The 26,849-nt window shown below is 48.8% G+C and overlaps 1 protein-coding gene across 2 annotated transcripts in view; it reads left to right on the top strand.

Annotated features, from left to right (window-relative positions):
• Positions 1-26,849, top strand: part of LOC117356031 (cilia- and flagella-associated protein 20) — an 87,149-nt gene that overhangs the window by 46,486 nt on the left and 13,814 nt on the right. For both annotated transcript variants that reach the window (XM_033935280.1, XM_033935281.1), the window contains exons 4-5: positions 15,742-15,930; positions 16,182-16,292. In XM_033935280.1, the coding sequence (XP_033791171.1) occupies positions 15,742-15,930; positions 16,182-16,292 (300 nt within the window). The remainder of the gene's footprint in view (positions 1-15,741; positions 15,931-16,181; positions 16,293-26,849) is intronic.

Genomic DNA, 26,849 nt, shown 5'->3' with positions numbered 1-26,849 from the left:
TTCTCCTTCTTCTATTCTCGAAGTCTTCAAGTTGTTTCTTCATTTCTTTGATAGTTTGATTGTCATTTTTACATTGCTTCGTGTTCAGTTTCATCTGTTCCATTTTGTTTTCTAATAGCGACATTCTCTGATTGGCAACTTCCATTTGCCTGTTTAAATTCAACACTTCTTCCTTTACTTCAGTAATTCTGTTTGCGTTGTCTTGAAGCATTTGTTTAATGCTCCGTAGTTCCATCATTATTTCGTTTTTGTCTGACACGTCCGTTGCTTCCACCAGAAGAGGCTCTTTTGATGGTGTCGCCATCCCTCCTGCCACGAAAGCTGTTTCAATATTTTCTTTCCACGTGTTAGCTATGATAAGCAACTTATTATCACAACTTCAAGGAATAAAGATATCTTACAATTTTCTATCTGTTGCCCGAGTTAGGAGCGCCGCGGTTGCACCTCCATCTTGTGTGCTGCCTAGCCACGCCCCCCTCTTGACGCACTTTAAATCTAGCTAGGTCATGTATGGAGCAATTGAGCCCTTCTCTGGGGGAGTGGGACACAATTTGGTCCAGACACGAGGCACTCGCGGCTGGTCTGAAAACTGCTATTAGGGCCGGTGCGGTGGTGGAGCACCATTGGAGCTGCTGCAGGCACCCAGAGCTCCCCGCCGATAGTGCCTCGCGAGTTGGCAGGGAGCAGTGGGGAGTGCCCACAGAGGGATTCCCTTGACCGCCGACGGTCAGGGTACAAAGGATTCCCTCTCAGCTGATTTTTCTATCAGCTGTTGCCCCCTTGCCTGCTTTAGCCGCTACAGGCCCAAGAGGGGTTGTTTTTGGTGGGAACTTCGCCATTTTCTCAGTCTGGCCTCTCCATTTTGTCTGCAACCTCAGTTGACCTTCCCCCTGTATTGGAAAAACAGGGGGTTTCAACTGGGTTCCCTGCTGTGGCAGGGAGTCCCATGGGACCCCTGGGGCTTTTTTCTACATTTTTCTTTGTGCAGAGCCTATTTTCAGGTGGCTGGGGGTCCAATGTGCGCCTGGGGGGTTTCGGGGGGAGGGTTCCCTCTGCACTCCCTGTGGCTTTGCCTCCCTCTTCTCCTTTGGCATCCCCTCTTCCTCCTCCCTCGTCCAAGTGCTCGCGAGTTCTTTGGGTTGTGAATTGGTGATCAGAGGAAAGTGGCCTGGCTATGGACCTGGACCCTTTTTAGGAATTCCAGGATCCTCCCGATCCTGGAATGGTGGTATGGCGTTCGATTTCCTGCCTTCCGGCGACGAGGCGTCTGGTGCGCCTTTTTCAGAGGGATGAGCTCCCAGACCTCTTTAAGCAGGTCTCCTTGGTGCTGTGTTTTGAGAAAAAGCCACCAGAGACCCCTCGTGTGAGGGACCCTCTTCTAAGGGGGATCCGTACTGTTTCCCACTCTTTTCCTCTGCATCAGCATTTTCAGGATATTGTACTGGTGCAGTGGAATACCCAGGAGGCGCCATTTCAGTTAGCGCACGCCATGGCTCGTTGGTATCCCATCCCGGAGGGGGATAGGGCTACTTTAAAGTCACCAGTTGTGGACGCGGTGGACTCAGCAATTTCTAAGTGGCAAACCGTGCCTGTTGAGGGCGGTTATGCCTTATGGAGACCATTCTTAAGCAGAATTTTGATGTCTCTAACTTGGGGGTCCAGGCGGCTATTTGTGGAGGACTGGTGGCTCGCGCTGTGTTTCGGTGGGCTGAGCGTGTCCTAGATCGTGAGACTGATGACTGGTCCTTGGTGGATCAGGAGATGGCAAAGATTGAGATGTCTTCCTCGTTCCTCTCAGATGTTCTCTATGAGTTGGTGCGGACATTGGCTACGTCTCTGGCTTTTAGGAGTGGCTGCGCGACATACCTTGTGGCTTTGTGCTTGGTCGGCAGATGCCGTGTCAAACTCAGCTTGCCATATTTCCCTTGCGGGGGTCTTTTTTGTTTGGAGAGGACTTAGATAAGTTGGTTCAGACTCTGACAGACTCTAAGGTGCCCCGCCTGCCTGAGGACTGTGCCCGTCCGGCGTCTCAGGATGGCACTGCCCGTGGGCATCTGCGGGAGTTCCGCAAGTATTGCCCTGGGCGTGGGGCTGCTACTTTCCAGGCTTCTGGGTTTTCTCGGGGTCGGTTTTATTAGTGCATGCAGTCCTTTCAGGGGGCCCGTTGAGGGGCTGGGAATCCCTCCGCCAGTTACCCTGCTGCCTGTCCTGCACAATAACTTGTTGCCGGCACCCCCTTTGGTTCCGGTGGATGCCCGGCTGCACGACCATTTTTTCCCAAGTGGGCCGAGATCCCATCCGATCAGTGGGTCCTGGAGGTGGTGCGTAACGGTTATACTCTGGAGTTTGCCCACACTCTGCTAGATCATATCTAGCCTCTCCGTGTCAGGCAGCATGGAAGATGTTGGCCTTTCGCCAGACCCGTCAGCGCTTGTTAGATCTCAAAGCAGTTGTTCCCGTGTCCCCTCAGGAGTGTGGCACCAGCAGGTACACCATTTACTTAGTAGGTACCCAAGAAGGAGGGGACCTTTCGGCCCATCCTAGATTTAAAAAGGGGTCAACAGGGCTCTCAGATTTTTGTCTTTTCACATGGACATGTGGTCTGTCATTCTGGCAGTTCAGCTGGGGGAGATCCTGACTTCTCCGATGGAGGCTTACTTGCATGTTCCCATTTGGGCCTGCCATCAGCGCTTCCTTTGCTTTGCGATCTTGGGTCAGCACTATTTGTTCTGTGTGCTTCCCTTTGGTCTGGCCACGGCTACCTGGATGACTGGTTGATTCAGGCATAGTCGTTGCAGGAGATTGCAATTTGCTTACCCGGGCCTCTGGAAGGAAGACCTTTCCCAAAGAGGTGTCGAGCAGAACCCCAAAGTACTCCAGACGATGAGATGGGACCAACCAACTCTGGGAAAAGTTGACCACCCAGCCCAGCGACTGGAGATACTCCACCACCTGAGTTGTAACCCAGGCATAGTCGTTGCAGGAGAGCACCTGGGTTACAACTCAGGTGGTGGAGTATCTCCTCGTGAAGGAAGATGGACGACTGTCCGACCAGTCCTCCAGAGGGGTTGTCGAGCAAGACTGCAACGCCGCCAAAAAGGAGGGCGAGGCCTCCCAAGAGTAGTGAGGCGGCCTATCAGTGTCACCACAGCCCAAACCCCAGGACGCTCCACTATAGGAACGCGGCGGGGTCGAGGACTGCCTGTGCTTCGAGAACGTCCGAGGCGAGGACCCCGGGATCCGAGGTACCGAGGTCAGCCACCGAGGCGACGCCTTAAGACACAGAGGGAGAGCCTCTGCATGCCTCGGCCCCCTGGAGCAGAGCCCCGGACCGGGCCGGCGACTTAAACAATCGGGGGTTGGACAAGGACAACTCTGAGACCCGGAGAGCCTCGGCCCAGCGAACACCCGGAGACCTGCCCCGCCTCGGGGGGGAGTTCCGGGGCCGCTTCGCTAAGCGGCGAGACGGGGTCAAGGCAAGCCCTGAACAGCGCTTCGACCTCGGGCGCCCCGAAGGCGAGGACCACCCCGAGGAGTCGGAGGAAGAAAGACGCCGAGTCCCAATGCACCTTGCCCCGAGGGGCCTCAACAGGACGCTCAGGCTGGTCTACCGGATGCGAGGTCGAGGCCGGGACCAAACGGGCCAAAGCCGAGGAGAGCTCTGAGGATATCTAGGCCCGCAGCATATTCTGGAACACAAGCACAGAGACCATCGAAGGTCGATCAGGTGCAACAGTGCATTCCACCGAGGGCGACCTCGAGGATGAGTATTTCCTGGAGGCAGAAGCACGCTTGGAGGGCTTGGACAAGGCCGGGGGGAACGCACTCCAACCATGGACGGCCGGAGACTCCGAGGCTGGCTTCCTTGCCAGAGTGAAGAAGGAAGAGGGGACTTACCCGGAGCCGAAGTCTTCGAGGTCGAGTCCGATCCCTTCGAGGTCTTTGAGGCCGACATCGGGGCCGATGTCGAGGCCGAGACCGGAGCCACGGGCTCACCAGCAAAAAGTTCAGCCATGCAGGCCTGATGACGACGTAGGGCACGAGTCTGAAAAGTAGCACACCTGGGGCAAGCGGCGGTCGGATGGTCAGCCCCCAGGCACAAGATACACCACCGATGCGGGTCGGTGATCGACAGCAGCTGATCGCACTGGATGCACTTTTTAAACCCGGTAAGAGGCCGGGACATAGAGGGAAAAACCGGCCGCGGCCAAACGAGGCCGGGCGGCCACGGCAACACGGGAGCCCCCGGATGCCGAACTCCCCCCCCCAAAAAAAAAAGACGGTTTAAAATTTTTTTTTTTTTTTTTTTCTGAACGAAAAACCCGAAGGCAAAAAGGCGCACAGCGACTCCAAGAGAAAAACAAGAAGCCGCGGTGCTAGAAAGGCACGAAAACACGGAGAAAAAAACCGACAGAGCTTTGTGGCTCCATGGAAAACTAAGAACTGGAGATCACAAGGAGGGGATGCGCTCTCTAGAGGAGCGGGAAGGCATGCACATGCGTGGTACAGCATCAGCAAACTTGAAATCTTCAATCAAGTTTGCTTGAAAAGCTGTCCGCGTTGGGGCTCCTTGTGGATGACATTACCAAAAAGGCGAGAATATGCTGCCTGCTTGTCCTGGGATAAAATACTAGAACCACAGCAAAAAAGAAAAACTGCCCATACAACAGCCACAACACAACAACAGACAGGGTGGGGACCTCTACCGGTCTGGAGAAGCTAAAAGAAAGTAAATTAGCAGGTAAGAACCTCATTTCTCCTTCTTTAGCATTCTCCAGACCGGTAGAGGTTAATCTTTACGAGTAGGACGTACCAAAGCAGTCCCCATCACAGGTGGGACCCCCAAAGGGCCGACACCAGAACACGCTCACTGAACACTGTGTCCCAACGCGCCTGAACATCTACCCAGAAGTGTCCGACAAAGGAATGCAAGGAAGAGCAAACCACAGCCTTACAAATATCTACTGGAGGCACAAGCGAAGACTCAGCCCAAGAAGCCGCCTGACCGAGTGGAATGAGCCTTGAGAAATTCCGGAACAGGCTTCTGCCTCAGAAGATCTTGACGTGATAGCGATATCTGAAACCTGGTTCACGGAATCGCATGGGTGGGATATGGTTATACCAGGGTACAACCTATTTTGTTGCGACCGAGTGGGTAAATTGGGAGGAGGAGTAGCGCTATACACTAAGGAAAGCATCAAAACCACCAGAATCACAGATGTTAGATACACTGGGGAATCCCTCTGGGTGAATCTGGCCAGAGGGAATGAAAAATGCCTATACCTTGGTGTGATATGTAGACCTCCCAGGCAACAGGAGGACAAAGACATGGAATTAATCGAGGGCATAGAGAATATCACACTGCGCGGGGACTCGGTAATGCTAGGAGTCTTCAACATGCCAGATGCAGATTGGAACACACTCTCCACGACTACGGGTAGCAGCAAAAGAATATTAAACTCCATAAAGGGTGCATTTCTCAAGCAATTGGTATTGGAACCCACCAGGGACCAGGCGTTACTAGACCTAGTCCTCACCAACGGAGATAGTGTCACTGAAGTCTCAGTAGGAGACACACTGGCCTCCAGCGACCATAATATGGTATGGTTCAACCTCAGAAAAGGATTCCCAAAAACAAGCACAGCAACAAGGGTTCTCAACTTTAGAGGCACAGACTTTAACCGAATGGGAGATTTCGTCCATCAGGAACTACATAAACAAGCACAAACTGACAACGTGAAGGATATGTGGTCGTCCCTGTAGTCCATACAACATGAAGCAACAGACCGATACATAAAGACAGTAAGTAAACGTAGGAGAAACAAAAGACCACAATGGTTCAGTAAAGAAATTTCAGAACTAGTTAAACAGAAAAAAGACGCATTTATCGCCTACAAACATTTAGGCAGAGAGGGGGCAAAAGAGGACTATCTAGACAGATCCAAAGCTGTCAAAACAGCAGTCAGAGAGGCCAAACTCCGAATGGAGGAAGAGCTAGCACGGAAAATTAAAAAAGGGGATAAATCTTTCTTCAGCTATATCAGTGACAGGAAAAGAAACAAAGATGGGATAGTACGCTTGAAGCAATCGGACGGTAAATTTGCAGAATCAGACTCTGAGAAGGCAGAATTACTAAACCAATACTTCTGTTCAGTATTCACTCGCGAAGCACAGGGAGCTGGTCCTCAGCTTCAGACGGGAGATAACCGGAAAGACCCGTTTCAAGATTTCGAATTTACGCCCAGTAGTGTCTACAGCGAACTATCAAGACTCAAAGTAAACAAAGCCATGGGACCGGATAACCTACACCCCAGAATGCTCAGGGAGTTAAGGGAAGTCCTGGCAGAACCATTATCTGTTCTTTTCAATCTTTCCCTAAGCACAGGAAGGGTCCCATTGGACTGGAAAACCGCCAATGTAATCCCACTCCACAAAAAGGGCTGCAGGACAGAGACAGCAAACTACAGACCAGTGAGTCCACGTCTATAGTGTGTAAACTCATAGAAACACTGATCAAACAGCATATTGACACAATCCTAGACGAAGAAAAACTACGTGATCCACACCAACACGGGTTCACCCAGGGTAGATCATGCCAATCTAATCTGATTAGCTTTTTTGACTGGGTTACTAGACAACTGGACGCCGGAGAATCACTGGACGTGGTATATTTGGACTTCAGCAAAGCATTTCATAGCGTCCCTCATCGAAGATTACTGAACAAGCTAAAATCAATAGGATTAGGAGACATTCTAACTACATGAATTGGCTGAGCGGCAGACTTCAGAAGGTGGTGGTGAACGGTACCCCATCTGAAGCGTCGGACGTGATCAGTGGAGTGCCGCAGGGATCAGTCCTAGGCCCGATTCTATTCAACTTATTCATAAGAGATATGACGCAAGGATTTAAGAGGAAGGGTATCACTGTTCGCCGACAACGCCAAACTTTGCAACATAGTAGGCAGATGCTTATTACCTGATAATATGACACACGACCTTCTGCTGCTGGAACAATGGTCAAATACTTGGCAGCTGGGCTTCAATGCTAAAAAATGCAAGATAATGCACTTGGGCAAGAGAAACCCGCGTAGAAGTTATGTACTAAATGGTGAGACCTTGGTTAGGACCACGGAGGAATGCGGTCTAGGAGTGATCATTAGCGAGGACATGAAAGTTGCCAATCAAGTGGAGAAGGCTTCCTCCAGGGCAAGACAAATATTGGGGTGTATCCGCAGAAGTTTCGTCAGCAGGAGACCTGAAGTTATGATGCTGTTGTACAGAGCCATGGTGAGGCCACACTTGGAGTACTGTCTTCAGTTTTGGAGACCACACTACCAAAAGGACGTGCTGAGGATCGAGTCGGTTCAGCGAACGGCCACCAGGATGGTCATGGGGTTCAAGGATCTCCCGTATGAAGAAAGACTAAAGAAATTGCGACTGTACTCGCTCGAGGAAAGAAGAAAACGGGGAGATATGATTGAAACGTATAAATACATCACGGGACGCATCGAGTCAGAAGATGATATCTTCTGGCTCATGGGACCTTCGACCACCAGAGGGCATCCGCTGAAAATCAGGGGAGGGAAGTTTCATGGCGACTCCAGGAAGTACTTCTTCACCGAAAGAGTGGTGGATCATTGGAACAGACTCCCACTCCAGGTGATAAAGGCCAGCAGCGTGACGGATTTTAAGAAAAAATGGGATACTCTTGTGGGATCTTTAAGGGAGTAAATTCAAGGGGGGGGATACTTGGAATGGGCAGGTTTGGGCTATAGCCCTTTTCTGCTGCTTTTTTCTATGTTTCTATGTTTCTAAGATAAGCGGAAGCAATAGTCTCCTTGATCCAGTGGGCAATAAAAGCCTTACGAGGACCCGCTGGAAGGACAAAGAGATGATCTGATTTCCTGATCTCCTGGGACCTCTGCACATCTAACTTGTGCAACTGCTTCTGCTCAGAAGAGCTCTCCCGACTACCAAACACCAGGAAGACCACTGCCTTATTGACAGGAAAAGGAGAAACTACCTTTGGCAGAAATGAACAGGCCGCAAGACAACCCGCTCCCTAGAAAACTCCAAGAACGGAGCCCTACAAGAAAAAGCCTGCAGCTCAGAAAACACGTTTAGCAGAAGAAATGGCTACCAAGAAAACTGCTTTAAGAGTTAGGTCCTTCAAAGAGCAGGCGCCCAACGGTGCAAAGGGAGGGCACAGTAGCACGGAAAGAACCAGATTCAGATCCCAAGATGGAACAGAGGGTCGATCGGGGAGGCTGGAACAATGTTGGCCACCTGCAAGAAGCGAATCACAACAGGAATGGCAGTCAAATGCTGACCTTACAACAACCCACGAAAGGCTGACAAGGCCACAAGCTGAACCCGGAGAGAAAATCAAGCCAGTTCCCTGTCCAGGCCACCCTGCATGAACTCTAGCCTGACTGTCTGTGCAACTACTGAAGAAGTGGTGCATTTTGGCGTTGCCACTCATGGCCATCAGGTCCATTAGGGGCAGACCCCAAGACTGCACTATCAACTGAAAAGCTACGGTGCTGAAACACCACTCTCTGGGATCTAATGTGTGATGACTGAGGAAGTCCGCTTGAACATTCTCCACTCCGGCTATGTGAGGTGTCTTGAAGATGTAACTCTAGAAACATAGAAGATGACGGCAGATAAGGGCAATAGCCCATCAGGTCTGCCCACTCTACTGACCTACCCCCAAGTCTACTATCCTAGGGATCCCACTCCTGGTGACAGGAGGCTTAATCCTCTAAGGGATCCCACATGAACATCCCATTTGCTCTTAAATTCTTGCACGCTGTTTGCCTCGATCACCTGCACCAGGAGTTCGTTCCAAGGATCAGCCACTCTCTCGGTGAAGAAATATTTCCTGGTGTCGCCATGAAATTTCCCGCCCCTGAGTTTGAGCGGATGCCCTCTTGTGGCTGAGGGTCCTTTGAGAAAGAGAATCTCTTCCATCTCGATACGGCCGGTAATATACTTAAACGTCTCGATCATGTCTCTTCTCTCCCTATGTTCCTCGAGTGAGTACAGCCGCAAATTTTTCAGCCTTTCCTCGTACAATAGATCCTTGAGCCCCAAGACCATCCTGGTGGCCATCCATTGCACCAACTCTACTCTCAGCACATCTTTTTGGTAGTGTGGCCTCCAGAATTGCACACAGTATTCCAAATGAGGTCTCATCATGGTTCTGTATAATGGCATTATGACTTCAAGCTTCCGGATGCAACCTAACAACAGTCTTACCTTAGATGAAGCCTTCTCCACATGATCTGCAGTTTTCATGTCTGCGCTGATGATCACTCCCAAGTCTCATTCTGTTGAAGTTCTAGCTAAGGTCTCACCATTCAAGGTGTAAGTTCTGCACGGATTTCTGCTGCCGAGGTGCATGATCTTGCATTTCTTAGCGTTGAAGCCCAGCTGCCAGGTCGAGGACCAAAGCTCCAACAAATGTAGGTCCTGTGTCATACTATCGGGTGAATTGCCGTCTCTCACTATATTGCATAGTTTGGCGTCGTCAGCGAATAACGTTATCTTACCTTGAAGCCCCTGAGTTAGGTCCCCTATGAATATGTTGAAAAGGAGCGGGCCCAAGACTGAGCCCTGCGGTACTCCACTGGTCACCTCCAATGTTTAACTACCACCCTCTGAAGTCTGCCACTCAGCCAGTCATTGACCCATGTAGTTAGTGTTTCTCCCAGCCCCATTGATTTCATCTTGCTCAACAGCCTGCGATGCAGGACACTATCGAAAGCTTTGCTGAAGTCTAGGTATACGACGTCCACGGATTCTCCCAAGTCTAGCTGTTTTGTTACCCAGTCAAAGAAGCTGATGAGATTGGATTGGCAGGACCTACCCTTGGTGAATCCGTGTTGACTGGGATCCCGTAGATTCTCCTCATCCAAGATTGCGTCTAATTTACATTTGATTAGTGTTTCCATGTGTTTCCATGAGTTTGCATACTATTGCATGTGAGACTCACCGGTCTGTAGTTTGCAGCCTCTGCCCTGCAACCCTTTTTGTGCAGTGGAACGATGTTAGCTGTTTTCCAGTCTTTGGGGACTCTCCCCGAACTTAGGGAGAGATTGAAGAGTTCTGATAGCGGTTCTGCCAGGACATCACGCAGCTCACTGAGCACCCTGGGGTGTAAATTGTCCGGTCCCATGGCTTTGTTCACCTTTAGTCTTGCCAGTTCCTAATAGACGTCGCCAGGTGTGAACTAGAAATTCTGAAACGGGTCTTCCACGCTAGGCCTTGCCTGCAACTGCGGACCGTGCCCTAGTGCCTCGCCGGTGAAGACCGAGCAGAAGTATTCATTCAGTAGTTCTGCTTTATCGGAATCTGATTCTGCGCAGATCCCATCTGGTTTTCTAAGGCGTACTATCCCATCTGTGTTCTTTTTCCTATCATTAATATACCTGAAGAAGGATTTGTCCCCTTTCTTCATGTTCTTTGCCAGAGTCTCTTCCACTCGAAGTTTGGCCTCCCTGACTGACATTTTGACCGCTGCAGACCTCGCCCTATGTTCTAGTTTAGCTTCCCTAGTCTCCGTTCGTTTGTAGGAAATAAATGCTTTTTTCTTCTCCTTGACAAGGTGCGAGATTTCTGCGGAGTACCATTGGGGTTTGTTGTTTCTCCGCCGTTTGTGTACTGATTTAATGTAAAGGCTTGTCGCTTCATGTATGGTAGATTTCAGGGATGACCACATAGCTTCCACATCATCGGTCGTAGCTTGGTTCTGCAGTGTCCAGAGGGATTCCCCGGTGTACTTGACATCTGTGATTCTGGTAGTTTTGATGTCTTCTTTAATGTATAGTGCCACCCCTCCCCCTGACTTTCCCTCTCTGTCCTGATGAAATAAGTTGTATCCCGGTATAGCCATATCCCACCCAAGTTTCGGATATTGCCACCACGCCAGGCATTCATTATTTTGGTCTCTAATTCTAGGATCTTATTGCCTAAACTGTGTGCATTAACATACATAGCCCTCCATACCCCATGATTGCTAAGTCCCTGTTGGGAGTTTCCCACCTGGGGTAGTGTGACTCCTAGAGAATTGTTTGCAATGGGGGCACTTACTTTGGACTTAGAATCGGAGTTTTGACTCACCTCGTCAGGATCGTTCCTTACTGCACTTGTATCTGAGTGGGTACCCTCCCCCGACTTACCTAGTTTAAAGCCCTATGAAGCAGGCGGGCTAGTCGGTGTCCAAAGATGTGCTTACCCCTGCTGGTCAGATGGAGTCCATCTGGTCCCTGAAGTCCTTGAAACTCCTTTCCATGGTTCAGGAATCCAAAGTTCATTTCCCGGCACCATCCTTGAAGCCACTCGTTAGTCCTCAGTATACTCTCATCCCTGGCACTTCCTTTGCCTCTAACTGGGAGGATCGAGGAGAAGACCACCTGCGCTCCTGTCTGCTTCAGCCTCTCACCCAGGGCTCCAAAGTCTCTAGTTATGTTCTCTGGGGTGTTCTTAGTAGTGTCGTTTATGCCAATGTGGATGAGGACCATGGGGAAGTGATCTTGGGGCTTGAGAAGCCTATCAAGACAGGCGGTGACATCTCGGACCCTGGCTCCAGGCAGATAGCAAACCTCCCTTGACTGCATATCCGGTCTGCAGATTGGTCCCTCGGTGCCCCTCAGCATGTAACCCAGGTGCTCTCCTGCAACGACTATGCCTGGGTTACAACTCGGGTGGTGGAGTATCTCCAGTCGCTGGGCTGGGTGGTCCGCCTTTGCGATTGCCATGTGCCGTTTGGCATGGCTTCGCATTGTTGATATGGACCCCAACCTCCAGGATAGCTTAGCGAATCTCCCCTGTGTGGGGAACGAGCTCTTTGATGACTCGATTGAGACGGCCACTAAGCGCCTCTCAGAGCACGAGCGCTCCTTTGCTTCCTTGGTGCGCCCTAAGCCGAAGCCCACTCCTTCGAAGGTGTATCGGCTGCCGCCCCGGCGGTACCCGCAGAAGCCTACACCTGCCTTCTCTCATCCGCCTCGATGTCAGCGGCAGCAGCGGGCCCCCCCTAAGCCTCAGACCCCTGCTGTGTCTAAAGCGTGCCGTCTTTTTGACTGGCTGAACGGCAGGGGGCAGGCCCCCTCCGCTTCGGACTTCGCCCCCCCTTCCCATCGGGGGCCATCTCCGGGCGTTCTACCTGGCCTGGATCTGCATCACTTCGGACGCGTGGGTCCTCTCCGTGGTCGGAGAGGGGTATTCGCTGAACTTCCGGGAGTTGCCTCCGGACAATCCTCCCAGCGTGTCACTTTCGAATCGAGCGCAGCTTCCCTTGCTCCTTCTGGAGGCTCGGGCTCTTCATCGCCTTCGGGCGGTGGAGGAAGTTCCCCCTTCTCAGCGGGGACGGGGTTTTTACTTCCGGTACTTCCTGGTCCCCAAAAAGACCGGGGACCTTCGTCCTATCCTGGACCTCCGGAAGCTGAACAAGTTCCTGGTTCGGGAAAAGTTCCAGATGCTCTCACTTCCTGTTTTGTATCCGTTGATGAACGAGGGGGACTGGATGTGTTCCCTCGATCTGAACGTGGCCTATACTCACGTGCCAGTTCATCCGGCCTGTTGCTGGTTCCTCCGCTTTCAGGTGAGGGACCTGCATTTGCAGTACCGGGTCCTCCCATTCGGGCTTGCTTCCTCCCTGCGAGTCTTTACGAAGTGCCTCGTGGTGGTGGCGGCAGCTCTGCGGTCGATGGGCCTTCAGGTCTTCCCCGTACCTCGACGATTGGTTGATCAAGGCCTCGACGAAAGAGAGGGTTATTTCAGCGACCCGTCAGACTATTACCTTCCTTCAGAGTCTGGGGTTCGAGGTAAACTTCCCAAAATCTCAATTGTGCCCCTCTCAGTCCCTGGACATGGTTCGCCTCCGGTCTTTCCTGCCTCCTCCTTGGCAGGCCACGCTCATGCAGCTGAGCCAGCAGATTTCCCTGCGGTCTTCGGTCTCGGCCAAGCAGATGATCTTCTTAGGGCACTTGGTCTCCACCATGCATGTCACATCGTTCGCGAGACTGCATTTGAGGGTCCCTCAGTGGACTCTGGCCTCTCAGTGGTGACAGGATCGGGATCCCGCTTCTCATCGCACTGCGGTGGCTCCCTCCTTGAAACGCTCACTCCGTTGGTGGACCAACTCTTCCAATCTTTCCAGAGGTTTGCTCTTTCTTGCTCCTCCGCATCACAAGGTCCTCACGACAGACTCCTCGGCGTATGCTTGGGGAGCGTATCTCGACGGGCTGCGTACGCAGGGCCTTTGGTCGAGTGCGGACCGCCGCTGTCACATAAACTTGTTGGAGCTTTGGGCCATTTACAATGCCTTGGTGGCCTTCCGACATCTGCTTCAGGATCGGGTGGTCCTGGTACGCATGGACAACCAGGTGGCGATGTATTACATGAACAAGCAGGGGGGTACAGGTTCCCTGTCTCTCTGCAGGGAGGCTCTTCGCCTTTGGAATTGGGCGGTCCGCCACAACATCTTTCTTCAAGCGGTGTATATCCAGGGCGAGCACAGCTGTCTGGCGGACAAGTTGAGCCGTCTTCTGCAGCCGCACGAATGGTTGCTCCATTCCCAGACTCTGCGACAAGTGTTCCTTCGGTGGGGGACTCCACAGGTAGATCTCTTTGCCTCATCCCTCAATCACAAGTTGCCTCTTCTGCTCCCGGGTGTTCTCCCTGGATCGTCTCGAGGCCGATGCATTACTTTTGGATTGGACGGGCGAGTTCCTGTATGTGTTTCCTCCCTTCCCGTTGATTCTGAGGACTCTTGTCCATCTGAAGATTGCCCGCGCCACCATAATTATGATCGCTCCTCGGTGGCCTCAGCAGCCCTGGTTTTCCCTGCTTCTTCAACTCAGTGTCAGGGATCCTCTGCTTCTACCTGTATTTCCTTCTCTGCTGTCTCAGAGTTGGGGTTCACTGTTGCATCCCAATCTGCAATCTCTTCATCTGATGGCTTGGTTCCTTTCCACTTGACATCTTCCCTGGGGTTGTCCCGCTCGGTGCGGGATGTTCTGGAAGCCTCTCGGAAGGCTTCTATTAGACAGTGTTATGCCCAGAAGTGGAATAGATTCGCCACATGGTGTGCTTCAAATCAGGTGGAACCTTTGTCTGCTTCTTTGTCTTCGGTTCTGGATTGTTTGCTTCATTTGTCTCGATCTGGCCTCAAGACTAATTCGGTCCGTGTCCATCTTAGTGTGATTGCCGCCTTCCATCGGCAGCTTGATGGTAAGTCACTTTCTGTCCACCCTTTGGTTTTTCGTTTTATGAGGGGTCTGTTGAATGTCAAGGCTCCCCCTTTGGTTTGGGATCTCAATGTGGTTCTCGCTCAATTGATGAAACCCCCCTTTGAGCCCATGGATAAAGCTCATCTGAAGTTCCTTACTTGGAAGGTAATCTTCCTGCTTGCCCTCACGTCTGCTCGCAGGGTCAGTGAGCTGCAGGCTTTGGTCACGGACCCACCTTTTACTGTCTTTCATCATGACAAGGTAGTCCTCCGCACTCATCCCAAGTTCTTGCCTAAGGTGGTGTCAGATTTTCACCTTAATCAGTCAATCGTTCTGCTGGTGTTTTTTCCAAAGCCCCATTCTCATCCTGGTGAAGTGGCGCTTCATACTCTTGACTGTAAGCGGGTGTTGACGTTCTATCTCCAACGCACACAGTCTCATCGGACGGTTCCTCAGTTCTTTTTGTCTTTTGATCCTAATCGGTTGGGACGCCCTGTTTCCAAGTGCACCTTGTCCAACTAGTTGGCTGCGTGTATTTCCTTCTGCTACGCTCAGGCTGGTCTCGCGCTGCATGGTTGGGTCACAGGACATAAGGTCCGAGCTATGGCAGCTTCAGTCGCATTCCTCAGGTCCACGCTCATTGAGGAGATCTGCAAGGCTGCCACTTGGCCTTCGGTTCACACTTTCACCTCACATTACTATTTGGATACTTTGTCCAGGAGCGACGGCTGGTTTGGCTAGTTGGTTTTGCGCAATCTGTTTTCTTAATTTGCCAACTTCCCTCCATCCCTTTTTTGGTTAGCTTGGAGGTCTCCCGCATGTCGAGAATATGCTGCCTGCTTGTCCTGGGATAAAGCACAGTTACTTACCGTAACATGTGTTATCCAGGGACAGCAGGCCAATATTCTCGCAACCCTCCCACCTCCCTGGGGTTGGCTTCTTTGCTAGCTATCTGAACTGGAGACCATGAGGAGGGGATGCGCCCTCTAGTGGAGCAGGAAGGCATGCACATGCGTGGTGCAGCATCACCAAACTTGAAATCTTCAAGTCGGGGCTCCGTGAATGACGTCACCCACATGTTGAGAATATCTGCCTGCTGTCCCTGGATAACACCTGTTACGGTAAGTAACTCTGCTTTCTAGGGACGCGGAGAATTGAAGAACAGTGTCTGTGGCTCGGCTGGTGAGCTATGGGGACATTTTCTTTCTGGTATCTCTCCTCTGCATTTTCCAACAGCATGTGGGTATGTTAGTTATTACTCCTGTTCGGCGTATTGTTTATTTCTGTTTCCAGTTCTTAGTTCTGCTTGGCTATTTGGCAGACTGATAGGAATAGGGGAAGGTATCTCTTATGTACTATTCCACAGTTTTGTTTTCAGTCTTTACCTGCTGGTCATGATTGGGATATATACCCACTCGTAAAGATTAACCTCTATCGGTCTGGAGAAGCTAAAAGAAAGTAAATTAGCAGGTAAGAACCTAATTTCTCCTTCTCTTTTGCTGCAGGTTTTGGATGATAAGAATGTACGACGACGATTCCGTGCAAGTAATTACCAGAGCACAACACGTGTGAGACCCTTCATCTGCACCATGCCTATGCGGTTGGATGATGGCTGGAACCAAATCCAGTTCAATCTGTCCGACTTCACTCGGCGGGCCTATGGCACCAACTACATAGAGACTCTTCGTGTCCAGGTCAGGCAATAGGGAGAGCTAGATAGCTAAGACCATAAGGTCATATGAACATGCGAGTGAGAAGAACTGGTCCTACGTATGGAAGGATGGAAGAAGGAAGATAGCAGCAAAAAGAAGCAAGGCATTGGGCAGGATGGGGGCAATGAGGGCTGGAATACCCAGGCCAAGGGTGTGGGGGGACAGTCTTGCCCAGGAGTTTTGCTACTTGTATAGAGTCAGAGTGATGACCACCCCCTCTTTCTTTCTCCTAGATTCACGCAAACTGCCGAATTCGCAGGGTGTATTTCTCCGACAGGCTGTATTCTGAAGATGAGCTTCCGGCAGAATTCAAGCTCTACCTCCCTGTTCAGAGCAAGGCTAAGGTGAGCTTCTTTCAGTTGAGCACAGGTCTCCCTGTAGACCTGCTCTCTTGGCATAATTCCTTCAGTTAGGCAGAAAACACCTATGATTCATCTCATCTGTCGACATTCAGCCAAATGCTGACTGAAAAACATGGAGGATAAGCTAACTAGAAAGTTCTATTCAGCCAAGATAGATGTTGGATATACACTATGGGTTAGAATAACGAACCTGCACGAGCGGGACTGATCTTTGCTCAATCCGGGCAGGTCTGATGGATTCCCCAAACTACAATATGCAGATGGGGGCGATCGGAGGAACGCCCCCATCTGCCAGCCCAGATCGCTCTATAGCGATCACAGCACATGCTCAGACCATCTGATCCTGGCAGAGATTTTTTTTCTTTTTTAAACTTTTGGAGCCTGTGGTTTTAACCCGCTTAAGCCCACGGGTTAAAACCATGGGCTTGCACTGCGGGGAAGAGTGGAAGAGTTGGGGCAGGCAGGCGATCTGGGGCAGCAGGAGAATCGGGGCAGGTGGGAGATCGGGGCTGACATGGCAGAGAGCAGGGCGGCAGAAGGCAGGGCAGTCGGAAAGAGCTTGAGTGACTGGTCCTCAGAAGTCGCTCGTTTGTGATCGGCCAGCCGAGTCGGTGTTGCAGGGTTTTGGTTAGTGAATCGCGTCCCTGCCTACTTTGTATGCCGTTGCCCTCATTTGCATGCATGGATCAGAGAATGGTCGGCAGAGAGATAAGTGAATCGGGTCGGAGGGAAATCAGGGCGCAAAGGGGTTGCAAACCGATCGGTACACGATCGGTTTGTTTTGTGAATAACTTTTATATGGAGAGTCAATTGCTATTTATGCAGTTAATTTAAGAACATAAAATTATCTGGCTGGAGGGTTAGCAAAGTCATTATTATAACTGAATATCTCACCCAGTTGGGAGGAAGGGGGGGTGCTCTGTATTTAAAGGGGTTTGGTATAAGTAGGTCCTTCCCTTGAAGTGGGCTGTATTGCATGAAATATTGTCTTTGTACAGTATTAGCTAGTATTTTTGATTTACGATATTGTCTAGGCCAGGGGTGGGCAATGAGAGCTGCAATCCAGTCGGATTTTTAGGAGTTCCCCAATGAATATCCATGAGATATATATTTGCATACAGTGGGAGGCTATGCATGCAAATAGATCTCATGCATATTCATTGGGGAAATCCTGAAAGCCCAACTGGATTGCGGCCCTCGTTGCTCACCCCTGGTCTAGGCAATATTGTTAAATTATTTTCTTTAAAATTGCAATACTGTCAATAAGTGGGGTTGGTGAATGATGAAAATACCCTCTGCCAGCAGGTGGAGACAGAGCAATCTTAACTTCTGGTAATAGTATAAGTGATTCCCCTAGGATCTGTCTGTTCTCAGTCTCTAGCAGGAGAAGGTGGTAAATCTGTGCAGTTCCTGGTCAAGATTACATTTTTTCTTAGGTGTCCTTTTGATTTTCAAATTATTCATTCTTAAGAGGAAAGTGAGGACTCCCATTCTAGCCTCAGGATTGCCAAACTGAGGCAGGGGCCCGTAGGGGGATCTCTTTTAGCTGCACTCGTGCTGCCAAGTTCCTTCCTTTCTCCCTTCCCTCACCTCCTCATTAATTTCTTAGAGGTGCCTCAGCTGTCAGCTCTCTGCAGCTGTGAGAGCCAGTGGGGTCTGCTATTTCTTACTGGCATTCTTTCAGTGGTCGGCAGTTTGTACAGCCTTCCCCTATCTGTTTGCAAGTCTTGGGATTGTTGGTTAGTTACACGTGGCAGTGGTTGTTACTGTGGGGGAATCCTACCCGAAGAGGTGTTCGGCCTACTCCCAGAGTGGTGTCGGCGCAGCCGGCACCTGTTAAATTTTGTATGCCACCCAGAGTGGCAGGTGCTATCAAAATGACGGCAGAGGAATTCTCAAAACAGAGCTTCCCTTTCATCCTCGGTAGCGGCAGTAAAGGGCTCTCTTTTCACCACGTTATTGGGCCATAGAGATTTCCCTGCTGTGTCTTAGGGGGAGACCATAATGGTGGCTGGCTCTGATTTGGCGGGAAGCTCAGCAGCTGATCAGTTTTCTCTGGATGAGACTTTGGATCTTGGGGAGGACCTTCTAGATCTATTAGGGAATTCGGATGTGCTGGATGGAGATTTTTCAGAGGCGCCGGTTGGCGAGAATGTGTCTGTGCGTGTTTTTCAGCATTGGTGGAATTCCAGTCCTTGCTGGCGAGCAAATCGGTTTGAGTTCTTTCAGACAATGCCACAGCGGTGGCCTATGTCAATCAGGGGGGCACCAAGAATTGTATGGTGGCGCTGGAGACCTCTCTGCTCATGGAACGGGTGGGGGCTTATCTTCAGGACATCTCAGGTTCCCACATTGCCGGTGTGGACTATGTCCAGTTGGATTTTCTCAGTCAGTCGCTGGATCCCGGCGAATGGTATCTCAGGTTGAAAGCTTTCGAGTTGATTGTTCGGGCCTGGTGTCGGCTGATCATGAACCTTGTGGCCACGAGTGTCAACACCAAAGCACCAAGGTTCTTCAGTCAGCGCAGGGATTGCCAGGCCGAGGGGCTAGATCAGGGGTGGGCAACTCAGTTCCTCGAGGGCTGAAATCCAGTCGGGTTTTCAGGATTTCCCCAATGACTATGCATGAGATCTATTTGCATATACTGCTTTCAATGCATACTCATTTGGGGAACCCTGAAAACCTGACTGGATTCCGACCCTCGAGGACTGGAGTTGCCCACCCCTGGGCTAGATGCTCTGGTGCAAGCTTGTCCGACGATCGGCCTGCTATATGTCTTTCCTCCGTGGCCTCTGGTGGGCAGAGTTTTTCTTCGGATTGCCTGGCACGCGGGCCACATGGTTCTTATGGCTCCGGACTGGCCTAGGCGCCCATGGTACGCAGATCTGGTTCATCTGCTAGTGGCATATCATCACCTACTGCTCTTGCCCGATCTTCTGACTTAGAGTCCCATTTCAGTGTTCAATCCAGGTTCCTTTTGTCTTACAGCTTGGCTCTTGAAAGGGCTCGCCCAAGGAAGAAGGAATATTCAGATAAGGTGAACTTCATTCTCTTAGGGTCTCGGAGACTTTCCACCTCTTGGGCTTATGTCCGTGTTTGGCGTCTTTTTGAAGAGTGGTGTTCTGTGTATGGCATGGCATGGGTTTCCTTCGTGCTGTTTTGCCTCATGTCCTGGAGTTTCTGCAGGATGGCCTGGAGCATGGTCTTGCCTGGTCCTCCAATCAGGAGCAGATTGCCACTTTGTCTTCCTTTCGTGGTTTCTTGTATGGTAAGCATTTGGCCTTCTCTTTGGATGTGATTCGGTTCTTGAGAGCTGCAAAACTGTTCCAGCCACCAGTTCGGCCGTCTGTTCCTTCCTGGGATCTCAATCTAGTTCTCTCTGTGCTCGTTTGTCTTCCATTTGAGCCTCTTGACGCCTGTATGTTGAAGGACCTTACTCTGAAGGCGGTTTTCTTGGTGGCCATTATGTCTGCGAGATGCATTTCAGAACTGCAGGCTTTTTCATGTAGGCCTCCCTTCTTTATGATTCAGATTTATGTTCTTTCTCAGACTGTTCGTCTACTTTGTCTGAGCCTGAGTCATGTAGGCTTTATTCACAACAGTCTCCGCTGAAATCACCTCCTTGGAGCAAATCTCCTTTAGAAAGACTTTCACAAGATACATCAGGCAGATAGGCAAAGCTCTGCATGTTAAACTGGAAGCCAACATTGCTCACAGTGCCGAGTATCTGGAGGCCTTGGATTATGATGAACCTCCCAAAGAACTCCTCAAACTACCGATTCATGGCATTCTCAAAGAGACTTTGGTTAAGAATTGGGAAACGCCTTTAACCATTACGGTGGCTCCAAAAAAGCTTGATACAGGATTGTTGCTTGTGAAGGTTTTAGTAGGCCACGCTTTGGCATCTCCAGGATGTGAGGGCCGGACTCTGGACAAATTTGGATGTAGACTGTACCATAAGAACATAGGAATTGCCACTGCTGGTCAGACCAGTGGTCCATCCTGCCCTGCAGTCCACTCACGTGGTGGCCCCCAGGTCAAGACCAGTGCTCCAAATGAGTCCAGGTCTCACCAGTTTAGCATGAATTTGTCCAACTTTGTTTTGAAACCCTGGAGGGTGTTTTCCCCTATAACAGACTCCGGAAGAGCATTCCAGTGAAGAAGAATTTCCTTACGTTTGTACAGAATCTATCCTCGTTCAACTTTAGAGAGTGTCCTCTCATTCTCCCTACCTTGGAGAGGGTGAACAGTCTGTCTTTCTCTACTAAGTCTATTCCCTTCAGTATTTTGAATGTTTTGATCATGTCCCCTCGCAGTCTCCTCTTTTCAAGGGAGAAGAGGCCCAGCTTCTCCAGTCTCTCACTGTACGGCAACTCCTCCATCCCCTTAACCATTTTAGTCACTCTTCTCTGTACCCTTTCGAGTAGTACCATGTCCTTCTTCATGTACAGCGACCAGTGTTGGATGCAGTACTCCAGGTGAGGGCACACCATTGCCCGGTACAGCGGCACGATAACCTTCTCTGATCTGTTTGTGATCCCTTTCTTGATCATTCCTAGCATTCTGTTCGCCCTTTTTGCCACCACAGCGTGTTGTAAAGATGGCTTCATGCTGGTTAACAGGATACTTAATTACAATTTTTATTTTTCCTGTTATTTGAAACTGTCAAATAGCTGCCTAATTTTGACTAATATAGTCCTTCACAACACCTTGCACAATATCAGCAGATTATATCTACTCTGAAACAGACTAGACAATATATAGCAAGGTCAACCATCAGCAGAAGTCCCTTCTTCGGGAAATAGAGGCCTTGCTTCTTTTAAATGCCATAGAGGTAGTGCCTCCCTCTTGGAGGAATCAAGGGTTTTACTCCAGGTATTTTTTATTCCGAAGAAAATGAGAGGTCTGCATTCCATCTTTGACCTTTGCAACCTCAACAAGTTCCTGGTAAAAACAGTTTTGAATGTTGTCTCTAGGAACTCTAAAAAAAATGGCTATATTTATTATATTGATTTACCGGGATCAGATCACAAAACGTACTATAGCAATACACAGAAACCGGTATATGGTGTATTTTCAATAGCTTCAATAGAATAAGAGTACGCCTCAGCCCCACCACTCCACCGCTGAACTAGCTCTTGACTGCGGAGAGATTTATGTGGCACTTCATCATTGGCCGCTCATAACCATTTTAAACCTGTTATTAGATTTTTTTTCAATTTGTTTATGCATATATATATTTTTTTTTGTGTATATTTTTCGTATATATAAAAAACTTCAAGACTTTAAAGCTCAAATGTACTTAGCTTATATTTGCATAGCTATATCCAGCCAACGCCGGGGAGTTTAACCCAACATGTTTCGCACCATACAGGCGCTATGTCAAGGGTCTCCCTAGAAAACAATCAATGTAAAAGAGGGCCGTTAGTGTAAATTTTATCCTACCAGTCCCCCCTTAAAGTGTTCAGTTTGTTTTAAATTTAAAAATTCAAACTGTCCTTACCGAGGTCGCGCGTGTCATCCGACTCATTTAGTGTACAGAGTAGAATGGCCGCGGCGTTCTCCTCAGCATTTAAATATCCCCACTGTCTCATATTGAAAATCCAACCCCTGGAGGATCATTGGTTAAACCTTTAACCAATCACAGACATCCACTCTATCTCCCCATTCAACCCATACGGTTCCACTGTATTCAATGCAAATATCTGTCTCTGTTCAGTGAGATTCAATTTCTTGTGATCTTTCCCTCCGTCCCTCCCTGTCACTTTGCATATGACCCGCCACCTCATGTCCTCAACCTTATGGTGCAGCGCCTTCCAATGGGACACCAGGGGGGCCTGAGTAACATCGTGAAGAATCTGTGATTTATGCTCAGTGAGTCTTACACGGATCATCCTCGAGGTGCGCCCCACGTATAGTAAATCACAGGGGCACACAATCACATATATAACATCTTGGGTGGTACAATCCGTGTCAGACTTAGAGTGCAAAGTCACGTTTTTCCCTGGAACCCTCCACGATTCCCCCTCAATAGTCAATGAGCACCATTGGCATTTCTGGCAGCCCTTATGTTGTCCTCCCACCCTCTTAGGTCTCACCCCATATTTTTGAAAGTTGCATTTCTGCGCTATAGTAATACCCCTAGTATAGGCAATCCTAGGGAACGTCTGTAAAGCCTGGTGAGTCTGGACAATACACCAGTGTCTTCTCATCATAGCTACCACCTTTTTAACTGCCCTCGAATAGGGGAGTACACAAGTAAGAGCCTCGCTAGTATTATTCTCCGGGGTACTTAATTCTTGCAGGATAAGTTCCCGTTGGGCAAACCTAGCCATCAAGTAGGCTTGTCTGATCGCTCTTTCAGGATAACCCTGTTGTCTAAACCGTTCTGACAGGAGGTTAGCCTGATTTTTGAATTCCCCTAGGGTTGAACAAATACGACGGATCCTTAAGAACTGTGCTATAGGAAGATTAAAACGCAACTTAAAAGGGTGAAAGCTATCAAAATGGAGGACAGTATTTCTCGTAATGGGTTTCCTGAATAGGGACGTATGTATGTGGCCCTCCCTGACCGAAAGTGCTATATCCAAAAACGCAATGTGTGTATTGTGGCATGTCATAGTGAACTTAATGTTAGTATCTATCGAGTTTAGGTGGGACAAAAATTGATCTAAACTTGTTCTAGTGCCCTGCCATATACAGAATACATCATCCAGAAAACGACCCCAAAACAAAACCTGGGGGTACCAGGAAGATGTATACACGAAATTGTCTTCAAATCTAGACATGTACAGGGAGGCGACCGATGGGGCCAAAGTGGCCCCCATGGCCACCCCCTGAATTTGTTGGTAAAACTGGTCCTGTTATTGAAAATAATTCTCCCAAATGACCCAGCGGGCTAATTGATTTAAAAATTCAACCGATATCCGGTGATGCCCTTGTCTTAATAGCAGTGTGTCATTGATAACTAACAAGGCTTCGTCCTGGGGAATCTGGGTGTACAAAGATATGACATCTAGAGTCACCATCCATTTGTCTACCATGTCTACAGAAAGCCCCTCCACTAATCTAAGAAACTGGGAGGAATCCTTAATGTAGGATTTAATCTTAGGAACCTCCTCTCAAGAAAAAATCCACAAATTTAGAAAGGGGTTCAAGAATGGATTTTCGAGTATTCACTATGGGCCGGCCGGGCGGGTTATTCAGAGTCTTATGTACCTTGGGGACAAAGGATATGGTTGGTACTCTAGGATCTTTTTCAAAGAGGAACGTATATTCTTTTTTGGTGAGCGTGCCGCTCTCTTGGTATAAATTGAGAAAGTCCAAAATCTCTGTGCCAATCCGATCCGTAGGATCACCTTCCAGCCTGCAATAGGCCTGGGATCAGATTTCTTAGCACATTGGCAGTAGGTATATAGGGAGGGGTTGGGATTTATATATTTTCTGGAAAAAGGAATTGGGAAAAAGGGGAGGGATTTATCATTTATGATATGATGTATTGATTGTAATTACAAATGTCATGTAATAATTAATTATATAATGTATGATTCAATTCCTGTAAGAATGAAAAATTAATAAATAAAATATTTTTTTTAAAAAAGTGAATTAGAGAAAACTTAAAAAAAAAAAAAAGTTTTCCCTTATTTCCCTTATTTAGGTCCAGAGGAGGGCAACGAGGATGATAAAGGGTATGGAGAACCTTTCATATGCCGAACGGTTAGACAGGCTGGGGCTCTTTACCCTGGAGAAGCGGAGACTGAGAGGGGACATGATAGAAACTTATAAAATCATGAAAGGCATAGAGAAGGTGGAGAGGGACAGATTCTTTAGACTAGCAGGGACAACTAAAACAAGAGGTCATTCAGAAAAACTGAGAGGAGACAGATTCAAAACGAATGCAAGGAGGTTCTTCACTCAGAGGGTGGTGGACACCTGGAACGCGCTTCCCGGAGAGGTAATAAGACAGAGTACAATTCTGGGGTTCAAAAAGGGACTGGATGACTTCCTGGAAGCGAAGGGGATAACAGGGTACAGATAGAGGTTTACCGTACAGGACATTGAGCGAATAGGGTATGGATATTTTAGGTTAGGTAGGGAACACTTTCAGGTCATGGACCTGGGGGGCCGCCGCGGGAGCGGACTGCCGGGCACGATGGACCCCTGGTCTGACCCGGCAGAGGCAACGCTTATGTTCTTATGTTCGACGATTGGCTGATAAAGGACACTTCTTCACAAGGGGTGCGTTTGGCGACTCAGTTAATTCTTTTCCTTAAGCATTTGGGGTTTGAAGTCAGTTTCCCCAAATCTCAACTTCAGCCTTTTCAAACTCTTCAGTTCATAGGAGCTCTGCTCGACACCATACAACTTGGGGCGTTCCTACTACAGCAAAGGCAAGACAACCTCATACAACTTTGCAATTAAGTTTCCAACTATCTCAGTCAGACAAATGATGAGGCTCTTGGGTCACATGGCCTCTACAGTTCATGTTACCCCTTTCGCGAGGCTTCATTTCAGAGCAGCTCAGTTGTCTGGCGTCTCAATGGTCTCAGGCTCTCAAACCTTTTTCCCAGCAGATTACTGTCGCACCATTGTTGCTTCAATCTCTTCAGTAATGGATGAATTCTTCTAATCTTTCCAAAGGGCTGTTATTTCAAATACTGCCACATCAGAAAGTTCTGACCACAGACTCATCCATGTATGCGTGGGGAGCTCCCCTGGACAGTCTCCAGGCACAGAATCACTGGTCTGTTCAAGAACAGAAGCTTCATATCAATCTTTTGGAACTTAAAGCAATCAGAAATGCTCTGCAGACGTTTCAACACAGTATCTCCAATCACATACTTCTTGTTTACACAGACAACCAGGTTGCAATGTATTACATAAACAATCAAGGAGGTACAGGTTCTTTAACTGTGTCAAGAGGCTGAGAAAATTTGGACTTGGGCGATTCCTCGGTACATCTTTTTGAAAGCGGTCTATGTTCAGGGAGAGCAAAACACCCTGGCCGACAAGCTCAGCAGATACCTTCGACCATACGAGTGGATGCTCCACTCCCAAGGTTTTACATCAGATTTTTTTCTCTTTGGGGTCTCCTCAGATAGACCTATTTGTGTCCCCCATCAATCACAAGCTGCCTCAATTCTGTTCCAGGCAATACTCTCCTCATCAGTTGGAGGAAGATGCTTTTCTCCTAGATTGGATAGGCAAGTTTCTCTATGCGCTCCCTCCTATTCCACTCATTTTCAAGACACTGGTCAAACTCAAGCAGGAGTCAGCCACTATGATCGTAATAGCTCTTTGGTGGTCCAGACAACTGTGGTACTTCTTTCTACTTCAGCTATTGGTCAAAAGCCCAATACCTCTGCAGATCTTTCAATCTCTTTTCACTCAGAGTCAAGGGTTGCTTTTACATCCCAATCTGCAGTCACTACACCTGACAGCTTGGTATCTTACGACATGACCTCAACGGTCAATAATCTTTCTGGTGCTGTCAGAGCCATTTTAAATGCATCCAGAAGTCTTCCACTCTGCAATGTTACCAGCAGAAGTAGACCCGGTTTTCAGCATGGTGTGCTGTTCATCATCATGATGGTACATCTTCCTCCATCTCTTTAGTGTTGGAATATGTTCTACATTTATCCAACTCAGGTCTTAAAACCACTTCAGTCAATAAATCTCTGGCTGCACATCCTCTTGTTTCTAGCTTTATGAAAGGTCTTTTCAACATCAAACCACCTCCAGTGGTTTGGGATCTTAATGTTGTTCTCTCCAGTCTAATGAAGCCTCCATTTGAGGCTCATCTTAAATATCTCACCTGGAAAGTGGTATTTTTAATTATCACAGGACAAGCAGGCAGCATATTCTCACTGATGGGTGACGTCACCAACGGAGCCCCGGTACGGACCACTTTAAGAACTTGGAAAGTTCTCGGCTGCCTGCACCGTGCATGCGCAAGTGCCTTCCCAGCCGACGTAGGCACGTGGTCACTCAGTTTCTTAGTTTCCACGGAGCTAAGAAGTCACTTTCAACAGTGTCGTTAATTTTTTCGCAGCCTTCCTGCTCATGCAGCTGTCTTTTTGACTTTTTTTCTTCATAGCTTGTTTCTTTATCTTTTATCTTTTATTTCTGAGTTAAAAAAAAAAAAAATTTACTTTTTCACTTTCGCGCGTTCAGCCTGGCGGAGCCTGTTACATGCCTCAAGCCTCGACTTTCGATTTTGCTGAGTCCATTTTCCCCTCCATGTCCCATTCGCCTACGGGTTTTAAGTTTCAAGTTTAATGGGTTTTTTTTTATTAATCGCTTAATCATATTTCTAAGCAATGAACAGTTTAAAATTACATTTGATGGGAAACAATACAATATAAAACTTTATATAATAACATTAGGGATTAAAGTTTAACTTAACACACTCATAACACAAGGGAAGAGGGGATGTGAAATACAAATCAGTATAGGAAAGTAGAACAAAAAGGGAAGTCCGTCCCTCCTGAAGAGCTTGTTCTTCCCCCCAAAAGTTGTCCAGTTCCTCACAAAAAGGAA

Source organism: Geotrypetes seraphini, chromosome 2 (assembly GCF_902459505.1).
Source record: "Geotrypetes seraphini chromosome 2, aGeoSer1.1, whole genome shotgun sequence".
NCBI classification, from domain to species: Eukaryota; Metazoa; Chordata; class Amphibia; order Gymnophiona; family Dermophiidae; genus Geotrypetes; species Geotrypetes seraphini.
The sequence above is the reverse complement of the archived record's forward strand: the minus strand, read 5'-3'. Positions and strand labels throughout refer to the sequence as shown.